Here is a 21052-nt window from a genome sequence, read left to right on the forward strand (position 1 = left end):
CCAGTGAGGTAAGACCAACGCAGGTGTCAGAAATAATGTAAAAGATACCTGTGTTTTGTACCACTTAGCTGTGATAATAAGTTAAAATGCACTTAAGCAGGATCTTGATAGTGGCTTAATGGAGCACCGCCCTCATTGATTTTATTATTTACACTTGTGCTTTTCAACTTTGCCGAGTTAACTGTCTATCAGCAAAATTGTCAGTTGTCAGCTGAAGTACTTAAACTTGGGATTTTCTTTTTAATTATTTTTCTTTTTCTTTTTTTGTATTTTCTTTGGGGGGGGGGGTGCGGTTCAACTAATTTAAAAGACATGGAAATCTGACCAAGTACTGTACAATTGATATTAGGTCATACTGTTCATCATTATTCATAAATTGTTTTGTTTTGAATTAGTGTTTTGTTTTTTTGTTTTTCTCCTTTTCATAGTCACTATAGAAAATATGTAGCATACATGCCTGTTGTTTTTCAGAAAGAAAATGCCATTTAACATACAAACGAACTTAGTGGGGTAAGTTGAGTGCTAATTTCAGGGTTCTTTCTATTTCTGTGTTACGTCAAGTCTAACTTTCTCTTTAAAATGTGTATAATAAATATTATATAAAATGTAAATCTCTGCCATGAAAATGCTTAAGCAATTCTTCCTTGGGTTTCATCTCAAATGACTCTGCACATAAGTATTTCAGTCACGCAATGGGCTATTATCCGTTCCCTGCTCTTGGTGAAACCTGGGTACCACAGGAGGCATAGCTCTTGAACAAACAAAAAGCTTAAATAGAAACACAAATAGATCAATAGGACTAAAAGCTGCATCAACAGTATTTGATAAATTGCATTAAAACCCACCAAAAATGGCAAATAGAATTCTCATTTTAATTCTTAGTATTTAATTAAGTAGTGTAATTAGAAAAAATACACAGACACACACGTATCAAACACAATTTTCTCGATAAAATCGAGGTGTGGTTAATGATTTTAACCCAATTCCTCAACAATGTATGAGGTGTGGTTACATTATGTCTGAATAGCAAACATGTTTGTTCTATCTAGCATGCAACATTTCCCTAGAGGCACCTGATGGGAGTGTCTTTGCAGTTTCTTGGTACTAAATACAAGCTCTTGTACATACACAGAAACTTGTCCTTTTAAACTAGTCAGTTACATGACTAAATGAACGGTCCTTTGAGATGGAGCCCCATTCTTCCTGATGCCAGCTCCTTTCAGCTCAAATCATTCAATGCACAATATCAAGGGTATTTCATGCCTTTGACCAATTTATTCAAATAAGTATTTTGAGTTTTCACTTGAAAAATCTTGTATCTCCAGTCTGTTTATAGTAGTCGTTACTGCTGTTCAGCAAAGTGGAGTCATTTTGTGACAGGGGTATTTTTTGAGCCACCTTTCCCCCCCAAATAAAATTGGTGATTTGATGTCAAATCCCACATGGCTCTTTCTAGTATGTGGTCTTATTTGATACATGACTTTGGTATTCAAAGCCAAAGCGTTTTATTTGGAAAAGGGCATGAAATATCTTTCATTGATATGACTTCTTCTGCTGGTTATTCTAAGACAAGTACACACACATAAATACACAAAAAGCTGCTTTCTTTATGACCCCAATAGGCACAAATGGGAAATTAGTTACGCTATATTTTCTTCAACAGAAATTGTGTGACTAAAGGTATTAAAATGTCAGCCTCATTCTTCATTGATTATCTGTTTCTGTCTTCCTTACATCCATCGCTCTTCCTGCTATTCTCTCTTTAGTCAAACCCAGAGAAGTCCTCATGTGTTTTACCGCCATGACCTGATCAATCAGCTGCAGCATAACCATGCTCTGGTGACCTTGGTGGCTGAGAACCTCTCAGCCTACATGGAAACCATGAGGCAGTTCTCCAAAGGTAGTTTGTGAGGACTTTTGTGAGACATTTCATTTCCACAGGTAAAGCTTACCTGCCTGCAGACTGACTGGTTGTACATGTGCTTTTACAGAAGAACAAGCTGAGTTTGACCCCCAAACAGTCAGGCCAGGAAGTCGCTACAGCCATGTCCAGGAAGTACAGGAACGGCTGAACTTCTTGAGGTACAACTTTGTCCTAACTTAACTCTCAAATCCAAATATATCCAATCAACTGGGGTGTCATAGATCCATAAGCAGTAGCTGAAGCTACAATTAGGTATAAGCTGAAATATCAGTGTCAAATGATTTGCAAACAAAAAACACATTGTTGTATTTGAGCATACTTGAAAATTGTAGTGTTGATTTTAAGGTGTGAGCAGTGTCTGGGAGTGCTACACTCCCAGACTGGTCTGTGGCCACTGCTGCTGCACTGAAGTACCTTAGTCAAGGACAGTGGTTGATAATTGGGGAGGAGTATACTCCCCAGTGACTTTGCTCCAACAGCAATTATGATCTACTCTTTGACCTTCTCAAGCACGTTTCTCTACCTCACCAGTGTCAATGATTGATTTTCTTTTCTTTTTGTTTTTCTTTTGTCAGGTTTCTGCTAAAGGATGGCCAGTTGTGGTTGTGTGCCCCTCAGGCCAAGCAGATCTGGAAATGTCTGGCAGAGAATGCAGTGTTTCTCTGTGACCGTGAGGCCTGCTTCAAATGGTATTGTTGGGTTTTTGTCTCCGTCTGCCTTTGGCTTGGATTAATTACCTTACTTTTGTTGATCAGGAGACGTGTCAGGACTGAATTTTATGTAACTTTGCTGCAACCCAATAGGTACTCCAAGTTGATGGGTGATGAGCCAGACCTGGACCCGGACATCAATAAGGACTTCTTTGAGAACAATGTGCTTCAGTTGGACCCATCTCTGCTGACGGAGAATGGCATGAAGTGCTTTGAGAGGTTTTTCAAGGCTGTCAATTGCAGGGAGGGCAAACTGGTAGCAAAGCGCAGGGCCTACATGATGGATGACCTGGAACTAATAGGCTTGGACTACCTTTGGAGGGTAAGGACATTGTTTACAACAGGCTCTCAAAAGTGTTCTTTTTTTTTTTTTTTGAATGGGAGGCAGATTTACAGTATTTAGCCTTTCATCTTAAATGGATATATTTACAAACTGTAAATGAGATTTCCATTTCATCATTTTGAGCACCACTTAAATCACTGAAACTGAACAGATGTCTGAATTTTTTTTTTTTGAAAGTTTCTGGTTAGACCATTTTCAAGTCTGTGGACACTGAAAGCATGATACTTGGCCATATGGAGAACAGATTGATATTTTGGAGGGTATGGGCCAGGTGCACTTTGCTCTTGTCATACTCTTTTGCTCTCTCTGCTTTACACTTTAAAAACCTTGATAAATGAGTCAGACTTTTGTGTGAGAGTGAGCAACAAATGTGCTTGTTAGTACTGTACACTACATTATGAAGTTGGAATCACTTTATCAACAAAGAAATAATTCAGTGCACAGAGTAATGACTTGCCCTATTCATATTCATTTCACATCATCTTTCCCCTGAGACTACTGCTGTTAGATGTGACTGTAAGGATGACGAGCTTTACTACCATGTTTATACAATGTAAACCCATATGCAAAATACGCTAGGAACATTTATGCCAAGGGTTTGAAGCCTCTCTTTAGTCCTTTGTACTGCCAGATTTGTTTGTGTTCTGAATGTGATGAATGCAGCTTGAGCAAAAAAAATTAAGGTTTTTCTTTCATTATTTCTTCTTTATTAGGTGGTAATACAAGGAAGTGATGACATTGCTAGCCGTGCAATAGACCTGCTCAAAGAGATCTATACCAACCTTGGACCAAAACTGCAAGTGAATCAGGTAAGGTGACTGTTCTGTGTCAGTTAAAATCGTGGTTTAAAACTTTTTCGTTCCTTGCCTCCTTTTTCCCTTCTGAAGTTGGAAGTCAATGAAAATACTTTGCTGTAGGCTAATCTTTAATGTTGTACCTATTTCCTCACTTTAGGTTGAAATTCATGAAGATTTCATCCAGTCTTGTTTTGACCGTCTGAAGGCATCCTATGATACCCTGTGTGTGTTGGATGGAGACAAAGATAGCATCAATTGTGCACGTCAGGAGGCCATCCGCATGGTGCGAGTTCTCACCGTACTCAAAGAGTACATCAATGAGTGCGACAGTGACTATCATGAGGAGAGGACTATACTGCCAATGTCCAGGTACAATCACAATAAAACAATGCTACATATCGATAGTCGCCAATGATACGAGCAGTATCACGATGAAAGAACAAGAATAAATAGTCTACATTATTGCCAACATAGGTTTGTGTTATATTGTTGTTAATGTAAAATGCCATCTTAAATATGTTGGTGCCCATTGTAACTGCTATCCTTTTTAGTGCAGGCTCCATAATATAATTTTGCTTCATTGAGATTCACTGCCTTGTGAGATAAAAGGTTGGGTGTTTTTGTTGTTGTTGTTGTTTTTTTGTTTTTTTTTTTGTTTGTTTGTTTGTTTTATTTTTTTTACATATCACCTGACATCTGCTCCCCCCATTTCTCTTGCAGAGCATTTCGTGGGAAACATATCACATTGATCGTACGTTTCCCCAACCAGGGGCGACAGGTAGATGACCTGGATATCTGGTCACACACCAATGACACAATTGGCTCGGTTCGGCGCGGCATCCTCACCAGAATCAAAGCCAATGCTGCACATACGAAGATAGAGCTCTTTATTGGTGGAGAAGTTGTTGATCCAGCTGACGACAGGAAGCTAATTGGACAGCTGAATTTGAAGGACAAAACGGTGAGCATGCTCTGCTCTACCACTGGGGGGAAAAAAACATGGTCCATTGAAAGGGTTGCACTGTTTTATGAAATGTAATTGGTGATTTTGTTTTTAATTTTCATTGATAATGGATTAAAATAATATGATCCCAGCTGTTGCATTCACATAAACTTTATATTTAGAGGCCAATGTGAATGCATTTGAGAAATATATATATATATACACGGTGGAGAATTTTCTACCCATTATATCAACATTTACGTAAACTGTTGTTTGTATAGCTGATCACGGCCAAACTGACCCAGGTGAGTGCCAACATGCCTTCAAGCCCAGACAGCTCTTCTGACTCATCTACTGGCTCTCCTGGTAACCATGGCAACCACTACAGTGATGGGCCCAACCCTGAAGTGGAGAGTTGTCTTCCTGGTGTGGTGAGTTTACTGCACATGAACTATGTACATGCAACCATTTCACTGATGACTCAAAACAGCTTTGATTCTGAAATTAAATTATTAATTGAAGATATGTAAAGGATGTTGATTCTGCTGCACTCCTAACACTAATTTCTATGGATTCAAGTGTAATTTTCAGAGCTAAAACCCTATTGTTATGTTTTCTGTTTGGCCACTGGACTTATTATACAGAGGTGTGCCATTGTCTGTTGAAGCTGACAACTGAGGAGCAGTGCTGTAACACCCTCTGCAATATTTTACAGATCATGTCGCTGCATGTGCGATACATCTCCTTCCTGTGGCAGGTGGCTGACCTTGGCTGCAACCTCAACATGCCTCTGCTAAGAGATGGCGCTCGGGTTCTCATGAAACTTATGCCCCCAGGTATATGTGCACCTATGCTCACAATATTAAGTTTATTCACTTGAGAAAAACATACACCTACACAAACACACACAGACAATGGTAGCTCAGTCCCATATTTCTGTGTCCTCAGATAACTCTACAGTGGAGAATCTGAGAGCTGTGTGTCTGGACCATGCCAAGCTTGGTGAGAACAGCCTTAGTCCGTCACTGGACTCGCGTTTCTTTGGCCCCTCAGCCTCACAAGTGCTCTACCTCATTGAGGTAAGTATCACTGTAGCTTTGTACATTAACATGTGCGTAAGTATGTGGTTCTAACATACACAAATACCCCTATAACACAGTAAACTTGCTCTGTAAGACAAGGGGCATTGTTTCTGTCGCACAATAAGATGGTTCACACTATTCTTGGCCATGTTCCAGGTTGTGTATGCTTTGCTGATGCCAGCCAGTGCCACTCTGGGCGAGGATGCCAGTGACTTCCAATACAACTTCTTGAAGAGTGGTGGTCTGCCTCTGGTGTTGAGCATGCTCACTAGGAACAACTTCCTCCCATCAGCAGATATGGAAACACGGCGTGGAGCTTACCTTAATGCACTGAAGATCGCAAAGCTCCTCCTCACTGCTGTGGGCTTTGGACATGTGAAGGCTGTGGCTGAAGCATGCCAGCCAAACGCTGAGGGAAATATTCCTGTCTCTCCGGTTAGGCCACACACATAACTCCCACAGAGGCATACCAGCATAAAAACTTCCTCAATAGCTGACTACATATCTCAACTATCACTGTTTAATTTTCTCCACAAAATCATCACCTACCCTGCATTATCTACAGATTAACCAAGCCACCCATGACCAGGCCCTCGTTCTCCAGAGTGCCCTGCAAAACATCCCGAACCCTGCCTCAGAATGTATGCTGCGCAATGTAGCCATCCGCCTGGCCCAGCAAATTTCTGATGAGGTAATCTTAAATAAGGGTTGTAAGATTTGAATGCTCTGAAGTAGTGATGACCATTGATTTGAATGATTTTGAAAAAATTTGATTATCCATTAATATATTATAATATATAGTATATAGTAATGTAAGGGTTTAAGTCTGAATAAAGGTTAAATACCCACTCTTGAACTCCAATGTAATGTTGATTTTAAAGTTGAGAAGATGATTGTTACAGACGTTAAAGCAAACAGCACATGAGAAGATAGGAATTTTAGTGGTACTTTTTGTAATAATAGATTTTGTTGGACTGTTTTTTCATCAGAATTTCTTCCAGGCATCAAAGTACATCCCAGACATTTGTGTGATCCGAGCGGTACAGAAAATAGTGTGGGCATCAGGTTGTGGTACAGTGCAGCTTGTCTTCAGCTCCAATGAAGAAATCAGCAAGATATATGAGAAGGTAAATGTTCATTTGCATCAAAATATTTGTCTTATATTTTTAGATTATTTTATACATTATATATATATTTTATTTTATTTTATTTTTAAAAAGCATGACAAAAGCACATTGGAGTGATGATTTAACTCCGCATTGGAATTAAGTCTTTGCTGCTCTTCAGTCTGTATCGGTATATGGTTTGTATAACCAGGGGGCAGATCAGTAGAAGGTCCTAAACTTAAAGCAAGAGTGATGTTTTCATATCTTCATCTTTCTTTTTCTTGTTAGACAAATGCAGCTAAGGAGCCAGATGGTGAAGATGAGCAGGTGTGCTGTGAAGCCCTGGAAGTGATGACACTGTGTTTTGCCCTCATGCCCACGGCTTTGGACACACTCAGTAAAGAGAAGGCTTGGCAGACCTTCATCATAGACTTGCTGCTACACTGCCATAGCAAGTGAGTAAACCACTGCCCCTTCCAACAAACCACTGTGGCATAAATAAATAAAATGACTGAAACAGACACCTTCATCATCAGTAGCCTTTTGAAGGCTGGACTGAAAATAACAATGTTGATGTTATCTGCCTTTGACAGATCTGTTCGTCAGATGGCCCAGGAGCAGTTTTTCCTGATGGCAACTAGGTGCTGTATGGGCCATCGACCTCTCCTCTTCTTTATCACCCTCCTCTTTACTGTGCTAGGGGTAAGTGGCTGTACATCTTCTGTTAGTATCAATAATCTCTCCCTTCTTTTATTAAATGAGTCTTATTCAGTCTGATTTCAGTCTGATTTAATATTTTGCATGTCTTTGTCCAGAGTACAGCCAAGGAGCGAGCCAAACATGCTGGGGACTACTTCACTTTGCTCAGACATCTGCTGAACTATGCCTATAACAGCAACATCAACCTGCCAAATGCTGAGGTGCTGCTCAACAATGAGATCGACTGGCTGAAACGGATAAGGGTAAAAATGCCAATTAACTCTATATTCCTGGTCTGTTTTATGTCTGCCATCTAATTCTTGCCCTCACAAATGGGCTTGTGATGCTCAACGGTGCGTTATATTAATATTTTTATAGGATGAAGTTAAAAGGACAGGAGAGACTGGTGTGGAGGAGACCATCCTGGAGGGACACCTTGGGGTAACCAAAGAACTTCTAGCCTTCCAGACGCCAGAGAAGAAATATTACATTGGGTGTGAGAAGGGGGGAGCGAACCTCATAAAGGTAGAATACACACACAGCATCTGAAATGGATTCTTTAAAAAGAAAACCTTTTTTTCCTAGTATAACATGACTAAGAATGGGTCTTTCCTTTTCTTTTTAATTAGGAGCTGATTGACGACTTCATCTTCCCAGCATCCAATGTTTACCTGCAGTACATGAAGAGTGGGGAGTTCCCTACCGAGCAGGCCATCCCAGTGTGCAGCACGCCTGCTTCCATCAATGCTGGCTTTGAGCTCCTGGTGGCACTGGCTGTCGGCTGTGTTCGCAACCTCAAGCAGATAGTTGACACCCTGACAGACATGTACTACTTAGGTAGGGTGACCGAAGTTTTGGAATTTGACCAAACACTTACAGTTTACTACTTGCAACTTTCCGGATACACTAATGCGTTTTTTTTCTCACCTCTCTTTAAAGGATGTGAGACATTGACAGAGTGGGAGTACTTGCCTCCAGTGGGGCCACGGCCCAACAAAGGCTTTGTAGGCCTGAAGAATGCCGGCGCCACCTGTTACATGAACTCAGTTATTCAGCAGCTGTACATGATCCCTCCAATTCGCAATGGCATCCTGGCTATCGAGGGCACGGGCACTGATGTGGACGATGACATGTCAGGAGATGAAAAGCAGGAAAATGAGGTATTGTCACTTGTTACTGAGAAATGATGAATATCCTTCAGTCCAACAAACAGAGCAAAAATCCAACGCAAACTTTCACAAGTGACAAAATGAGGAAGTCCACGCAGGTTGGCCATATAGTAGCTTGGTGCTGAAGGACATCACAGTAACAAGAAAGAGCCATTAGATGTCACCATGATATCCAATCACAAAAAAGCATGAAGTTGTGGTTAATTCAATGTGTGTCTCTTCTCCACAGAGTAATGTGGATCCTCGGGATGAGGTGTTCAGCTACCACCATCAGTTTGACGATAAGCCCTCCAGTAAATCAGAAGACAGGAAAGAGTACAACATCGGGGTACTGCGTCATCTACAGGTCATCTTTGGCCATCTGGCTGCATCCAGGCTGCAGTATTATGTCCCTAGGGGATTCTGGAAGCAGTTCAGGTATTTTGAAGATAAATCTGTATTGGCACTGGTCCTGCTGGGTATGCAGTTGATGATGTCTGATTGCCTTTGTGGTTCGTCCCTGTTAGGTTATGGGGTGAGCCAGTAAACCTTCGGGAGCAGCATGATGCTCTTGAGTTTTTTAACTCTTTGGTGGACAGTCTTGATGAAGCTCTGAAAGCTCTGGGTCACCCTGCCATGCTCAGTAAAGTATTGGGAGGATCCTTTGCCGACCAGAAGATCTGTCAGGGCTGCCCTCACAGGTGAGTGCAGTCCTCCCTGTGTTTAGCTATTGGACATAATTCAAGGGGAAAAAATTTAAACTTAGCTTACCTGTTGATCATTTGTGTTGTCAGGTATGAGTGTGAGGAGTCATTCACAACACTCAATGTAGACATTAGAAATCACCAGAACCTGTTGGACTCCATGGAGCAGTATGTGAAAGGAGATCTGCTGGAGGGAGCCAATGCCTATCACTGTGAGAAGTGTAATAAGAAGGTGAGAATGAGGCACCCATCTGGTTGCCAGTTAATCAGCCATGAGAGAATAGACCTGCTTTCTTCTCCTCCTTAGCCTCTGTAAGATTATGAAAGGGCCAGAGAGGTAATCTAATGTTTTCTCTCCTCGTCAGGTGGACACAGTGAAGCGCTTGTTGATTAAGAAGCTCCCACCAGTGTTAGCCATCCAGCTGAAGCGCTTTGACTATGATTGGGAGAGGGAGTGTGCCATCAAGTTCAATGACTACTTTGAGTTCCCCAGGGAGCTGGATATGGAGCCGTACACGGTAGCTGGTGTGGCCAAGTTAGAGGGTGATGATGTCAACCCGGAGAACCAGGTTATTCAACAAAACGAGCCCTCTGAACCTACGCCTCCGGGAAGCTCCAAGTATCGTCTGGTGGGAGTGCTGGTCCACTCAGGCCAGGCTAGTGGCGGACACTACTACTCCTACATAATCCAGAGGAACGGGGGTGATGGCGAGAAGAATCGCTGGTATAAGTTTGATGATGGTGATGTGACTGAGTGCAAGATGGATGATGAGGAGGAAATGAAGAACCAGTGCTTTGGAGGGGAGTACATGGGCGAAGTGTTTGATCATATGATGAAAAGGATGTCATACCGAAGGCAGAAGCGCTGGTGGAATGCTTACATCCTATTCTATGAGCGTATGGACTCACTGGACAAGGATAGCGAGCTTGTCAAATACATCTCTGAGCTGACCATCTCCTCCACCAAGCCAAATCAGGTCAAGATGCCTGGTGTCATTGAGTGCAGTGTCCGCAAGCAGAACGTCCAATTCATGCACAACCGAATGCAATACAGCCTGGAATATTTCCAGTTCATAAAGAAACTTCTGACCTGTAACAGTGTCTATTTAAACCCTCCTCCAGGTATGCATCTTTTTGTGTATGCTGATACGTGGGTTTTTAAATGAAAGACTAATTCAGTGGATGATTATTTATTGTATATATTAGAAGAAAGAGTTGCGTAGGTGAGGTAAGTATGTTAGCTATTAATGTAAAATCAAACATTGGGGGCTGTTGTAGAGGCTCTGTGCTGTATGAATTCTGGAATCTTGTTTTTATTATGTCCTATCTGTTTTTACCACGTTGTGTACTTGGGTCAGAACAAATCCACGTTCTTGGCATTAATTTTGTTCTGAACTACACAGCTTTCAGGTTTTGGACTGTATGTGACAAGGTTGCACCACTATTGTGTATAAAAAAAAAAAAAAAGTTTACATAGGCAGACACAGTCACATTAACATTTGCCGAAGAACTCACAAGTACTCCCCATGACCATGTTTTGTCATAACAACACACACACACACACAGACTTTCAAAATGAATGCAGTCCTGCTGTTCCAGCTGATAAATATCAGACAGACCATTAAACAGACAAGTAATTAGTCCTTATGTGTTTTTTTTTTGTTTTGTTTTGTTTTGTTATTTTTGTTTGTTTGTTTGTTTGTTTGTTTATTTGTTTTGTTATGTTTTGTTTGCCCCCGCCCCACACACACAACACAGGCAAATACAACTGTCACAAACTGACAATATACCCAATGGGAAAAATTAAACTATATAGCTATTGTCTTTGAATCTTGAGAAGAACATGATCTCTTACAGTTGCTTATGTCAGACCTCTGGTTATGACTTTGCGTATTTAATAGCTCCATTGAGTACCTGGGTACCTCCATTGATCTTTTGCACTCTTTTTTTTGAATTCTTTATTATATCTACTGCAAATTTTAAAGCTTCCCTCTAGAAGATGATTTAATCACAGATTTCTGATGTTCTTCAATTGGATTTGTAAGTGATGCTTATAAGCAGCATTACTGTAAAGAATCTGTGGTCATAGCATTAGCATGGGCTCCCAAGGACTGCACTGCTTCTGCACTGGGCATTAAGAAGGTCATTATTGGTATAATGCATTATTAATGCACCCAGAGCCCTACAGTGCTTCACCGGAAAATACAGTTTTTAGGGCAGTCATCAGCACAGAAGCACTTGATTGTGACTGAATGATTCATTTGATCAAGAATACATAGTATTGGTCTGTCTGCTACTGTGGATACAGCCAATATTTCACTTTAAAATGCTTTCCGAGCCGCTGTGATGTGAATTAACAACGGATTGGTTTTGAGTCTTGAGATGTTTGATTTGGTAAATGATTGACCAGCTTTACTCAGACCAGTTGGCATGTTGTTTTGTAGCTTGTTTGTACCCTGTAGCTGCTGTCTCACATTCTGAGCAAACTCATCCCCCGGTTGCTGTATTACATCACATTTTTTTTTTTTTTTGGCTTAACCTCTAGAAAACAATAATCTAAATGAGACAGAAAGAACATTTGAATCTGACATTTTTTTTCTCAGTTTCAGTATCTTTTAGATCACTATTCATAATATGATATATATGTAACTACAGTCTACAAGTAAGGAGACATTCACATTTTCATTGTGTTGTTGAGTCTACCACGACACTTCGTGCATCTGTCAGCTTTAGTTTGTGTATTTGGTCCTCCCTAATTAAGTGACAGTTGCATGGACAAAATTATAATAACAGAATTAAAGCTGAAAGGCTGAACTGTAACTTTATAGTCATCATTCCAGTGTGTTGGAAGTTTGAAACCAAAACAAAGAATGTGTCACTGCCCCACTATATGCATACTGCAAATATTAATGTATCTTTCTGTGTGTACTGTATATATTCACATAAGTAATTTTCTTCATGTACTTGAACTTTGGCAAACCTGTAAGACTACTGCATGTTAATCATCGCTCTCTTTTTATCAGGACAAGACCATCTTCTGCCAGAGGCAGAGGAGATTGCTATGATAAGTGCTCAGCTGGCTGCTAGGTTCCTCTTCAGCACAGGTTTTCACACCAAGAAAGTAGTACGGGGTCCTGCCAGTGACTGGTAAACTTCCTCCGCCTGAGTATTTTGTGTTTTCTCTCTGTTTTGCCAGTTTTATAAATATTCTCCTTGTCCTTCCCTCTAGGTATGATGCCCTTTGCATCCTGCTGAGACACAGTAAGAATGTACGCTATTGGTTTGCACACAACGTTCTGTTTGCTTACCCCAACCGGTTCTCTGAATACCTGCTTGAGTGCCCGAGCGCTGAGGTCCGTGGTGCATTTGCCAAGCTCATTGTCTTCATCGCTCACTTCTCCCTGCAAGATGGCCCCTGCCCCTCCCCCACTGCCTCTCCTGGAACCTCCACTCAGGTTTGTGCCAGACTGACTTTTATTAGCACTTTCTGGGGATGCTTTAAAGTGTTTTTAAACACCATTTTTCTGGATAACGTTTCCTGTTGTAGCTTCAGAGAGAGGTTTCCTGTGATGTGCTTTTGATCGATCTAACCCAGCTGTGGTTTTTAACTGCTCTTTTCCATCTTTGTACATCAGGGCTGTGATAACCTCAGTCTTAGTGACCACCTGTTGAGAGCTGTACTCAACCTGCTCAGAAGAGAGGTTTCTGAACACGGCCGTCACCTGCAGCAGTACTTCAACCTCTTTGTCATGTACGCCAATCTAGGTAAGGAGCACAATGTCATCGTCCACCTGTCATATACATCTGTTCCTCTGTGAATTGTATAAGAGAGATTTCCACAAGATATAACTAACGATTTTGGATTTAAAACGCTACTTTGTGCCTCAGGCTTGGCAGAAAAGACCCAGCTGCTAAAGCTGAACGTCCCTGCCACGTTCATGTTGGTTGCACTGGATGAGGGTCCTGGTCCTCCCATTAAGTACCAGTACGCTGAGCTTGGCAAACTCTACACTGTGGTTTCCCAGCTGGTTCGCTGCTGTGACGTCTCCTCACGAATGCAGTCCTCCATCAATGGTGAGTGTATTTGAGTCTCATACCACACAAAACATGACATAAAGTCAGCTGGTGTGAAACAGCCTGGAGTAGTGGTGCTTAGAGTTGGAGCCCCATGAGGATTTTCATCCTTGCTCAGGATCTAGTGACTGACAAACCAGCCACTCCAAGCCTCCGTATTGTGTTGGCAGAGCTTGGAGCTGAGGGCTTACAGGAGGAATTAAGGCAGACAAGAAAGGAGGAGAACCTGTATTTTCTCCATATTGCATATCAGGATATATTTACCTCTTCTTTTGTTTCTCCAGGTAACCCCCCTCTTCCTAACCCATACGGGGACACCAACCTGACAGCCCCAGTGATGCCTGTGCAGCAGCTGGTGGCAGAAATCCTGTTCGTGAGGACCAGCTACGTAAAGAAGATCATTGAAGACTGCAGCAACTCTGAGGAGACTGTGAAGCTGCTTCGCTTCAGCTGCTGGGAGAACCCACAGTTCTCTTCCACTGTGCTCAGTGAACTGCTCTGGCAGGTAAATACCTAATTGCTTCTTTTGACAAATAGGCCATCACAAACTCTGGGGTACATGAAAGGAAAAGCCCAGCAATGTGTCTACATTCATTTAAACACATGGTTTGTCCGCAGGTGGCATACTCCTACACCTATGAGCTGAGGCCTTACCTGGACTTGCTGCTACAGATCCTGCTGATCGAGGACTCGTGGCAGACACACAGGTAAGTGTAAATTATGAGTGCTGCTTGTTTTCATTGTGATCATAGATAAAACTACTTCTTGTTTTTGTTTTTACAGGATCCACAATGTGCTGAAGGGAATTCCAGATGACAGAGATGGGCTCTTTGACACCATCCAGCGATCCAAGAACCACTACCAGAAACGAGCTTACCAGTGCATCAAGTGCATGGTGGCACTGTTCAGCAACTGCTCTGTGGCTTATCAGATCCTGCAGGTGCACCAATCACACATGGATATGTCTTGTTACACGACATATATGCCATGAAATTGGTTTCTGATTTGGAATCTCAAACTGTAGCTCTTGGTAAAACTTGCCAACTACTTCGTGCCTCCTAATCAGCTCTTGTTTTCTGGTGTGTACAGAGCAATGGTGACCTGAAACGAAAGTGGACATGGGCAGTAGAGTGGTTAGGGGATGAGCTGGAGAGGAGGCCATACACAGGAAACCCCCAGTACACCTACAACAACTGGTCCCCTCCGGTCCAGAGCAACGAGACCTCCAACGGATATTTCCTGGAGCGTTCACACAGTGCACGTATGACACTGGCCAAGGCCTGTGAGCTCTGTCCTGAGGAGGTAATGGAACTGAAGTTGTACTCTTTTCATACATTCACACACTATTCCTAATTTCCACATTACGTTATCTTACAGTATACCGGAATATTTATTAGCATACTAGTATCTGAAGCTCAAAGACCGGATGTAATCATTATGATTGAGAATGAAAGACGTTAGACTTTTCTGATCAAGTCAAACATCAGTATAAAAGGGGTCTTTCTGTTATATGCGAATACAATCAAGCAGGCTGCATGAATATTGACCTAAAGAAACACCACAGGATGATAAACCTAAAGTATTTTAACAATGGTGTAGAGTGGTGAAAGTAACAGAAAATTCCCCAGAAATACTGAATGACTTTGCCAGAGGAGCTTTATCAACGTCAACCTGATGTGCACCATCGCACATGAGCAAACCTTTGAGTTGCATGATAGTAGCATTACAGTATTTAACTGGCTCGTCTGTATATGTAATAACAGTGAAAGGACGAGCCAGAAAATTTGTTAACAATTTTAATGATATTTGCCGTTTTTATCTCTCATGTATTATTTTCGCCTTCACACTTGATGTGATTTTTATAGTCAGAAAAATTAAAACCCTGATATTTAATGGACTTGATTGATCAGAATGTTTTGTATTGATTCATGGCTGCAATTCACAATGCATACCAATATAATATTTTTGCTCATCAGTAAACTAAGTAACTTGTATTTTTATGTTGACAAATCCAGTCAAATGACACACTTCTCCTGTAATATTCCATACACAGCTCAAGTGTACTCAGGGAAGCCCAGGGAAGGTCAGTATTCCAGGCACCACAACATCAAGGCAGGAAATGAGACAAAATTTGATTAAAGAATGAACAGAGAATAGTTTATCAGGGTTTAGGTCTCCAACACAGTCTACACTTGTTAGAATTGCATAAATTTTATTTTTCCTATTATGTGGACAGTCATCAGTGGCACAAGCTAGGAACACTGTGTCATATTGAGTTTTTACGTGTTTCTTCTTCATTTTTATTTTGGACACAATTTGAAACAAGTACAATATAAAACATTATGAATAATAGAAGTCAGAGCTGTGTTTCATTTGATTTCCAGAGCATCACCCGTTGAAATGGATATTATTTTTCTTTTCTTGTGTATGCTTGCTTTTCAAATTATACTCATGTTCAAGCTGTGCTAGAAAAACAGATGGTGACATACCATACAGTGTAACAGGAATAAGTAATCATGTAAAGCAGCTGGAGACGATGAACTGGTCTTTGTTCTCCTGCTGTCCTGTTGCCCAGTCCCATTGATTTGTCAAAGCAATATAAAGGCTTTTTTGCAGATTTTGGCGTCCTCCCCTGATAACTAAAATTGTGGTGCTGCCAGTCAACTGCGTCTGATTGGAAACCCCAGGCCCAGCTATTGTTCATTTCAGGAGTAGTTACAATATTTGAGCTTAGACCTGGACGGTGCTCATATTAGGAGAGAGTTTGTTTTGCAATTGTAGCTGAAAATTCTGAATATTTATGGGTTTTTATCATTTTGGAAGTGATAGGATAACATCAGATTTGATATAAATCGAAATTTAAAACTGGTTAGTAAAAGGGCACAAGAAAACAAAACAACCTGAAACCTCATCAATAAGTTCTGAGTTTACAGCTGAGGCAGTCAGTCTTTCGTTAAATATTGACTAATGACTTCTTTTGATAACACCCTTGCTTATAACATTTATAAACAACATCAGCATGATCACTTACAACACATGTTCATGGTCTTAACATCGTGCAATTTTGTTATTACTCGGAAAAGGTTGTGTTATTTTTCAGTTTTACTTGTTTTTATATGTACATGTTCCAAAAATAGATTATCTATATGCTCTAACAGGAAATTATCCTTTGAGGTGGTTCATGTGCATACTGTGGTAGTCTTTTCTTTTCTAAAGAAACAGCAGCTCTCATGGAGAGGATGCTCTCAGGTGTAGAATCCACCCACACACAGAATTAAACTCATTTAAGCCTCATTTACTTGATAGAACACCACAGTTGGAAATTTGACTTTCCCACACAATTGTTTAAGCTTAAAATCAAACCTGCTTTTTTCAAATAAATTCCTATCGTATATATATTTTATATATTGTCCTTGATTATTGAAACTTATGATCATTTTCTCACATCTGCTAGGAGCCAGATGAACAGGAAGCACCTGATGATCAAGACTCCTCCCCGCCTGAAGACACCTCTCTGTACCCACATTCTCCTGGAACCACACAGTTCCAGCAGGTAGATCTCACGTCCTCGTGTCCCTCTGTGATATTTAAAGGATGTTACATGAGATGATTTTCTTTATTCGGCTGGCATAATACATTTTACTATCTGCCTTGGCTATAAAAGCAGAGCAGAGAGGTACAGCATAGAGGTTTTCCTTATTTCTGTAGCCAGTCTCTCACATTAGCTGTGCATAATGCCAGTGACCATGGCAACAAAAGATTTTTCCTTCACCTATTGTCAAGTTTTTTTTATTTGTGCACGAGTCTTCACACAGTCAGTTTAAGCTAATACAACACATTTCTCAACATTGATAAGAATAATAAATGGTTTAAAACAAACTGAATGTGGTTGTAAGCATGTTTTAGTGGTAACAGCTATAAATCTAATCTAAAAAAAGCTGAATTGGAACCTTGGATATTACCAGACTATGTAAGACAATATAATAAGATAAGATGTTGATTTAGGAATTTACATAGATAATACTTGTTAGCTTAGTTAATTGTTGATAACCTTTTCATGGGATTTGTTAAATGCCAAGAAATTTTTTTTTATATAAACAGTGTTGTAATTTAAAGCCACTGATTTAAAAAAAAAAAAGAAGAAAAGAAAAAAGTAATAAATATTTCCCCCCCTTTCTCCCCCCAAAACAGAACAACCACCCCCATGGGCAGCCGTACACCGGACCTGCTGCTCAGCACATGAACAACCCCCAGCGTCCTGGTCCCGCCTCCGCTCCGACTCCTGGCCCTACCCAGACCCCCACCCCAGGCCCTGGTCCCACTCCTGGCCCAGGTCCGCGAGCACAAGAGAACTGGGAGAGCACCGAGGAAGTCACCCCCGCCCCAACCTCCACCCCAGCACCCGCCCCGCCGAAGGAGTAATGTCCCCTCCCCTTCTGCTGTGCCTCGAGCCTCCATCGTCCCGCTCTCCTTCCTCTCATCCTTCGGTCAACAGAGCTCCTCATCGGGCCTCTATCCTTCTCTTTCTTTGGCCCTAGGCCAGGGCAGAGCCAGGCCTCCCACCATCTCTCCAGGCCACTTGTCTCGACCGTCAGCCGGAGGGGAGGTGCTCTTCCCTGGCCTGGGGCTGCCTGACCGTGTGACAGGGGCCTGCTGGTGGCTGCAGAGGCGAGGGAGTGGACAAGAGTTCTAATAAAGAAAACAAATTTACCCAGAGCTGACGATGCTGATGCGCTTGTCTACACGACAAAAAGGTGTACATAGTATGTTAATGTTTTTGACTGTTCAGGTCCCCCAGTAGCATAACTCTGTGTGGTTTGCTGTTGGGAGATGTTGCAGATATTATGAAAAACAAAAATGGATATTATAAATAAGAAAAATACCCAAAAAAAAAAACAAAACAAAACAAAAAACTGTAAGAAGACAACAACTTCTCTTTGTTTTATCACCCATGCTCAGCAGTAAAGTTTGTTCTACCATGGGACAGTTACTGGTCATTCAACTGTAGAAGGACGCATTGTTATTATCATAATTAATATTATTATTCTTAAGCTCCTTGGCAACCTTACGACCCATGCCAAATCAACTCACGAGCTGTGGTTGGTTTTAGTGTGAGATGTAGAATGGTCGGGTGGACTTTTACGGTGTTTGGTTGATGTGAAAAAGCAGTGATGCAACATTGTTCTGAAACTCATTGCCTTTCTTTTTCATTTTTTTTTTTCTTTTTTCTTTTTTCTCTTTTTCAGGTAATTAATTCAACCCTTTTTGAAGCTGTAGTTAATATGCTGTAACATTTAGCATGGCTTCTCACCAGACTAGTGTAGCCCAAGGGAAGACTTGTGATCATAACGGCGTAAAGATGTTCTTAATCCACATCTCCTGAGGGTGTTGTTGACCCTTAGGTTTTTTGTTTGTTTTTGGGTTGTTTTTTTTTTTTTTTTTTTTTTTTTTTCTTTTCTACTTGTCTACCCTGTCTACAATGAGGGCGATATTTTGAACCAATGTATGAATAAGTGGCTTTTCAATTGCTCATCATAATCCTACAACTTTACATTTGGCAGCCAGTTTTGATGGGATAGACAGCTTAGCTTTCATCTATAGGAAACCTGAAAAATGAAACACATATGCAACAGAATTGCTGCACTGGGCTGTCTGGTGTATTATAGACTGTGTGGTTTGCTTCTGTCTCTTCAATAGAGCCTAGTTGTAGACAGACCTGTTGCCCATCGGCTTCCCTTTTCTGCCACGGAGCTGGTCACGTTTGGCATCTGACTGTGGTTCGGGATGAAGTGACAGATCCTGAGCGGCAGTGAGACCTCGGTCCTCCCGCTCTGTGGAGAACGGGTTCCACGGCAGGATTGCACAGTGAGATTAGCAGCTGGTTAGTCATGTTGCATCTTCAGATAACTTGTAATTCTGTAGGAGTAAAAGGTAAACATCAGTAAATACTGTACTTAATTGGTAACTTGAATGAGTGTATTTTTGATTTTTTTTTTCTTTCTTTTTTCTTTTCTTTTTTTTTTTTTTTTTGTCTAAAACATACCAAATACTCCTGCAAATGAAAATATTCTGCCCACCGTATTATATTTAAATATTTTGCTCTTATTTTATAGAATTTATTTTGTTGTATTTCACTAAAAATAGAATTTGATTTAAGAGGAACATTTTGTCCTTGTGTTATTTTTAAAGAAGATATTGACTGTACAGAGTTCTGCGCCCTGTTTTTTGCCGACTTTTGTTTTGGCCATGGTGTGACGTTGAATTCTGGAGCTACAGTCGCGATGTGGACTTTCACTTTGTGAGGTTTTTTGTGCACAGAAATATAACAAAAAAAAAAAAAGCATTGCGCCCTTAGCAAATAAAGAACATGGAATCTTGCCTGTGTCTCATTTCTACTTGTTGATGTCCAGAAACCAACCAATACAACACACAAACAGCAACTAACAACCAATTTCATTATTAATTTGATTGGGGGGAAAAAAACAGGTTAACCTTCAGTTTTTCTGGAGCTGAAGTTGATTAAGTCAAACTACATAACACATATTCGTTAAGGAGCCACAACCAGTTTATTTTTCATTTGAACTTTAATAAATGGAAAAGGAAAATACTCTGCCATCTCAATAAATACATTCAGCATTGATTTATAGCATAACTCCCTAAAGGATGACTGTTACTGTTGGTTAATTCTGCTTTGAATATTAAAATGGCCACACTTAACTCCTTTGTTTTTTTTTATTACAGTTTTAATACACATGGAGTCAATGTTAATGGTTTAAACTAATACAGTAAATAAGTTCTCACTTCATCAGGCTGTTGAGGCCTTCAGGTCCCTGTGGAGGCTGCAGTCAGTAAAATGCAGCACAGCAGATGAGATTCTTCAAAATGGTGACAGTCGAATCAACATAAAGCTAGAATGGTTTCAACACATGAAAGGAGGATTTATTACAGAGCTGTTGCATTAGACAGCATGAGTTTTAATTTGACAGTCGATGGAATCATCTGTTGGTTTCAATGCAGCACTGAAGTCGGATAAGATGTGAAAAACTTAGTTTCCTCATACATTTTTTTATCTCTTTTTTTATTTTCTGGATAACCACTCCTCAACCTCATCCTGTCAGCAAAAAAGTGAATCTCCTTCATATACAGCTTACAAGAGTCACGAGCTCACAACAACTGAGGCCCTGTTCCATAATGGACACCGTCGATCCAGCACAGCAGAGGAACTCCCTCTAGTGTCAGTATACCCTGCTGGTTGTGTTAGTTTAATGCAGTTATTTTATGGTGAATCCTTCCTTCATGGTGTGGCTTCAGCTTTATTTAATAAACAGAGGCATTATGGTTACAGCTTTAATTCTTTCCAGGTACTCTTACTTCTGTTAATTTCAACCCTTTGGGCCCAACCTGCTGTGTCATCAGTCCAGGCGCACTGTTGGTATGAGGGCATTTTCTTGCCACTTTTGGCCCATTCACACCAATCAACATATCAGTCATGGTTTACAAGCCACTGCGTCTTGGTTGCTCA

The 21052-nt window shown here is 40.8% G+C and overlaps 1 protein-coding gene across 5 annotated transcripts in view; it reads left to right on the forward strand.

Annotated features, from left to right (window-relative positions):
- usp9 (ubiquitin specific peptidase 9) overlaps window positions 1-19908 on the forward strand; it is a 33929-nt gene extending 14021 nt beyond the window's left edge. Inside the window, exons 14-48 of one of the 5 annotated variants that reach the window (XM_029529816.1) lie at window positions 472-510; window positions 1767-1900; window positions 1992-2082; window positions 2500-2613; window positions 2728-2956; window positions 3691-3786; window positions 3932-4143; window positions 4495-4735; window positions 4999-5148; window positions 5433-5553; window positions 5666-5796; window positions 5956-6234; window positions 6365-6490; window positions 6789-6926; window positions 7194-7360; window positions 7499-7607; window positions 7721-7867; window positions 7983-8129; window positions 8234-8441; window positions 8544-8764; window positions 9003-9190; window positions 9280-9453; window positions 9547-9688; window positions 9822-10578; window positions 12480-12603; window positions 12686-12911; window positions 13092-13221; window positions 13345-13530; window positions 13815-14035; window positions 14149-14237; window positions 14314-14470; window positions 14620-14832; window positions 15584-15613; window positions 16985-17083; window positions 17722-19908. In XM_029529816.1, coding sequence (XP_029385676.1) covers window positions 472-510; window positions 1767-1900; window positions 1992-2082; window positions 2500-2613; window positions 2728-2956; window positions 3691-3786; window positions 3932-4143; window positions 4495-4735; window positions 4999-5148; window positions 5433-5553; window positions 5666-5796; window positions 5956-6234; window positions 6365-6490; window positions 6789-6926; window positions 7194-7360; window positions 7499-7607; window positions 7721-7867; window positions 7983-8129; window positions 8234-8441; window positions 8544-8764; window positions 9003-9190; window positions 9280-9453; window positions 9547-9688; window positions 9822-10578; window positions 12480-12603; window positions 12686-12911; window positions 13092-13221; window positions 13345-13530; window positions 13815-14035; window positions 14149-14237; window positions 14314-14470; window positions 14620-14832; window positions 15584-15613; window positions 16985-17083; window positions 17722-17952 — 6067 coding nt within the window. In that variant the 3' untranslated portion in view covers window positions 17953-19908. The remainder of the gene's footprint in view (window positions 1-471; window positions 511-1766; window positions 1901-1991; window positions 2083-2499; window positions 2614-2727; window positions 2957-3690; window positions 3787-3931; window positions 4144-4494; window positions 4736-4998; window positions 5149-5432; window positions 5554-5665; window positions 5797-5955; window positions 6235-6364; window positions 6491-6788; window positions 6927-7193; window positions 7361-7498; window positions 7608-7720; window positions 7868-7982; window positions 8130-8233; window positions 8442-8543; window positions 8765-9002; window positions 9191-9279; window positions 9454-9546; window positions 9689-9821; window positions 10579-12479; window positions 12604-12685; window positions 12912-13091; window positions 13222-13344; window positions 13531-13814; window positions 14036-14148; window positions 14238-14313; window positions 14471-14619; window positions 14833-15583; window positions 15614-16984; window positions 17084-17721) is intronic. The other 4 variants (XM_029529817.1, XM_029529818.1, XM_029529819.1 and 1 more) reach the window with 4 other exon arrangements.
- Window positions 19909-21052: the final 1144 nt, after the last annotated feature.

This window comes from Echeneis naucrates, chromosome 21 (assembly GCF_900963305.1).
Source record: "Echeneis naucrates chromosome 21, fEcheNa1.1, whole genome shotgun sequence".
Taxonomy (NCBI): domain Eukaryota; kingdom Metazoa; phylum Chordata; class Actinopteri; order Carangiformes; family Echeneidae; genus Echeneis; species Echeneis naucrates.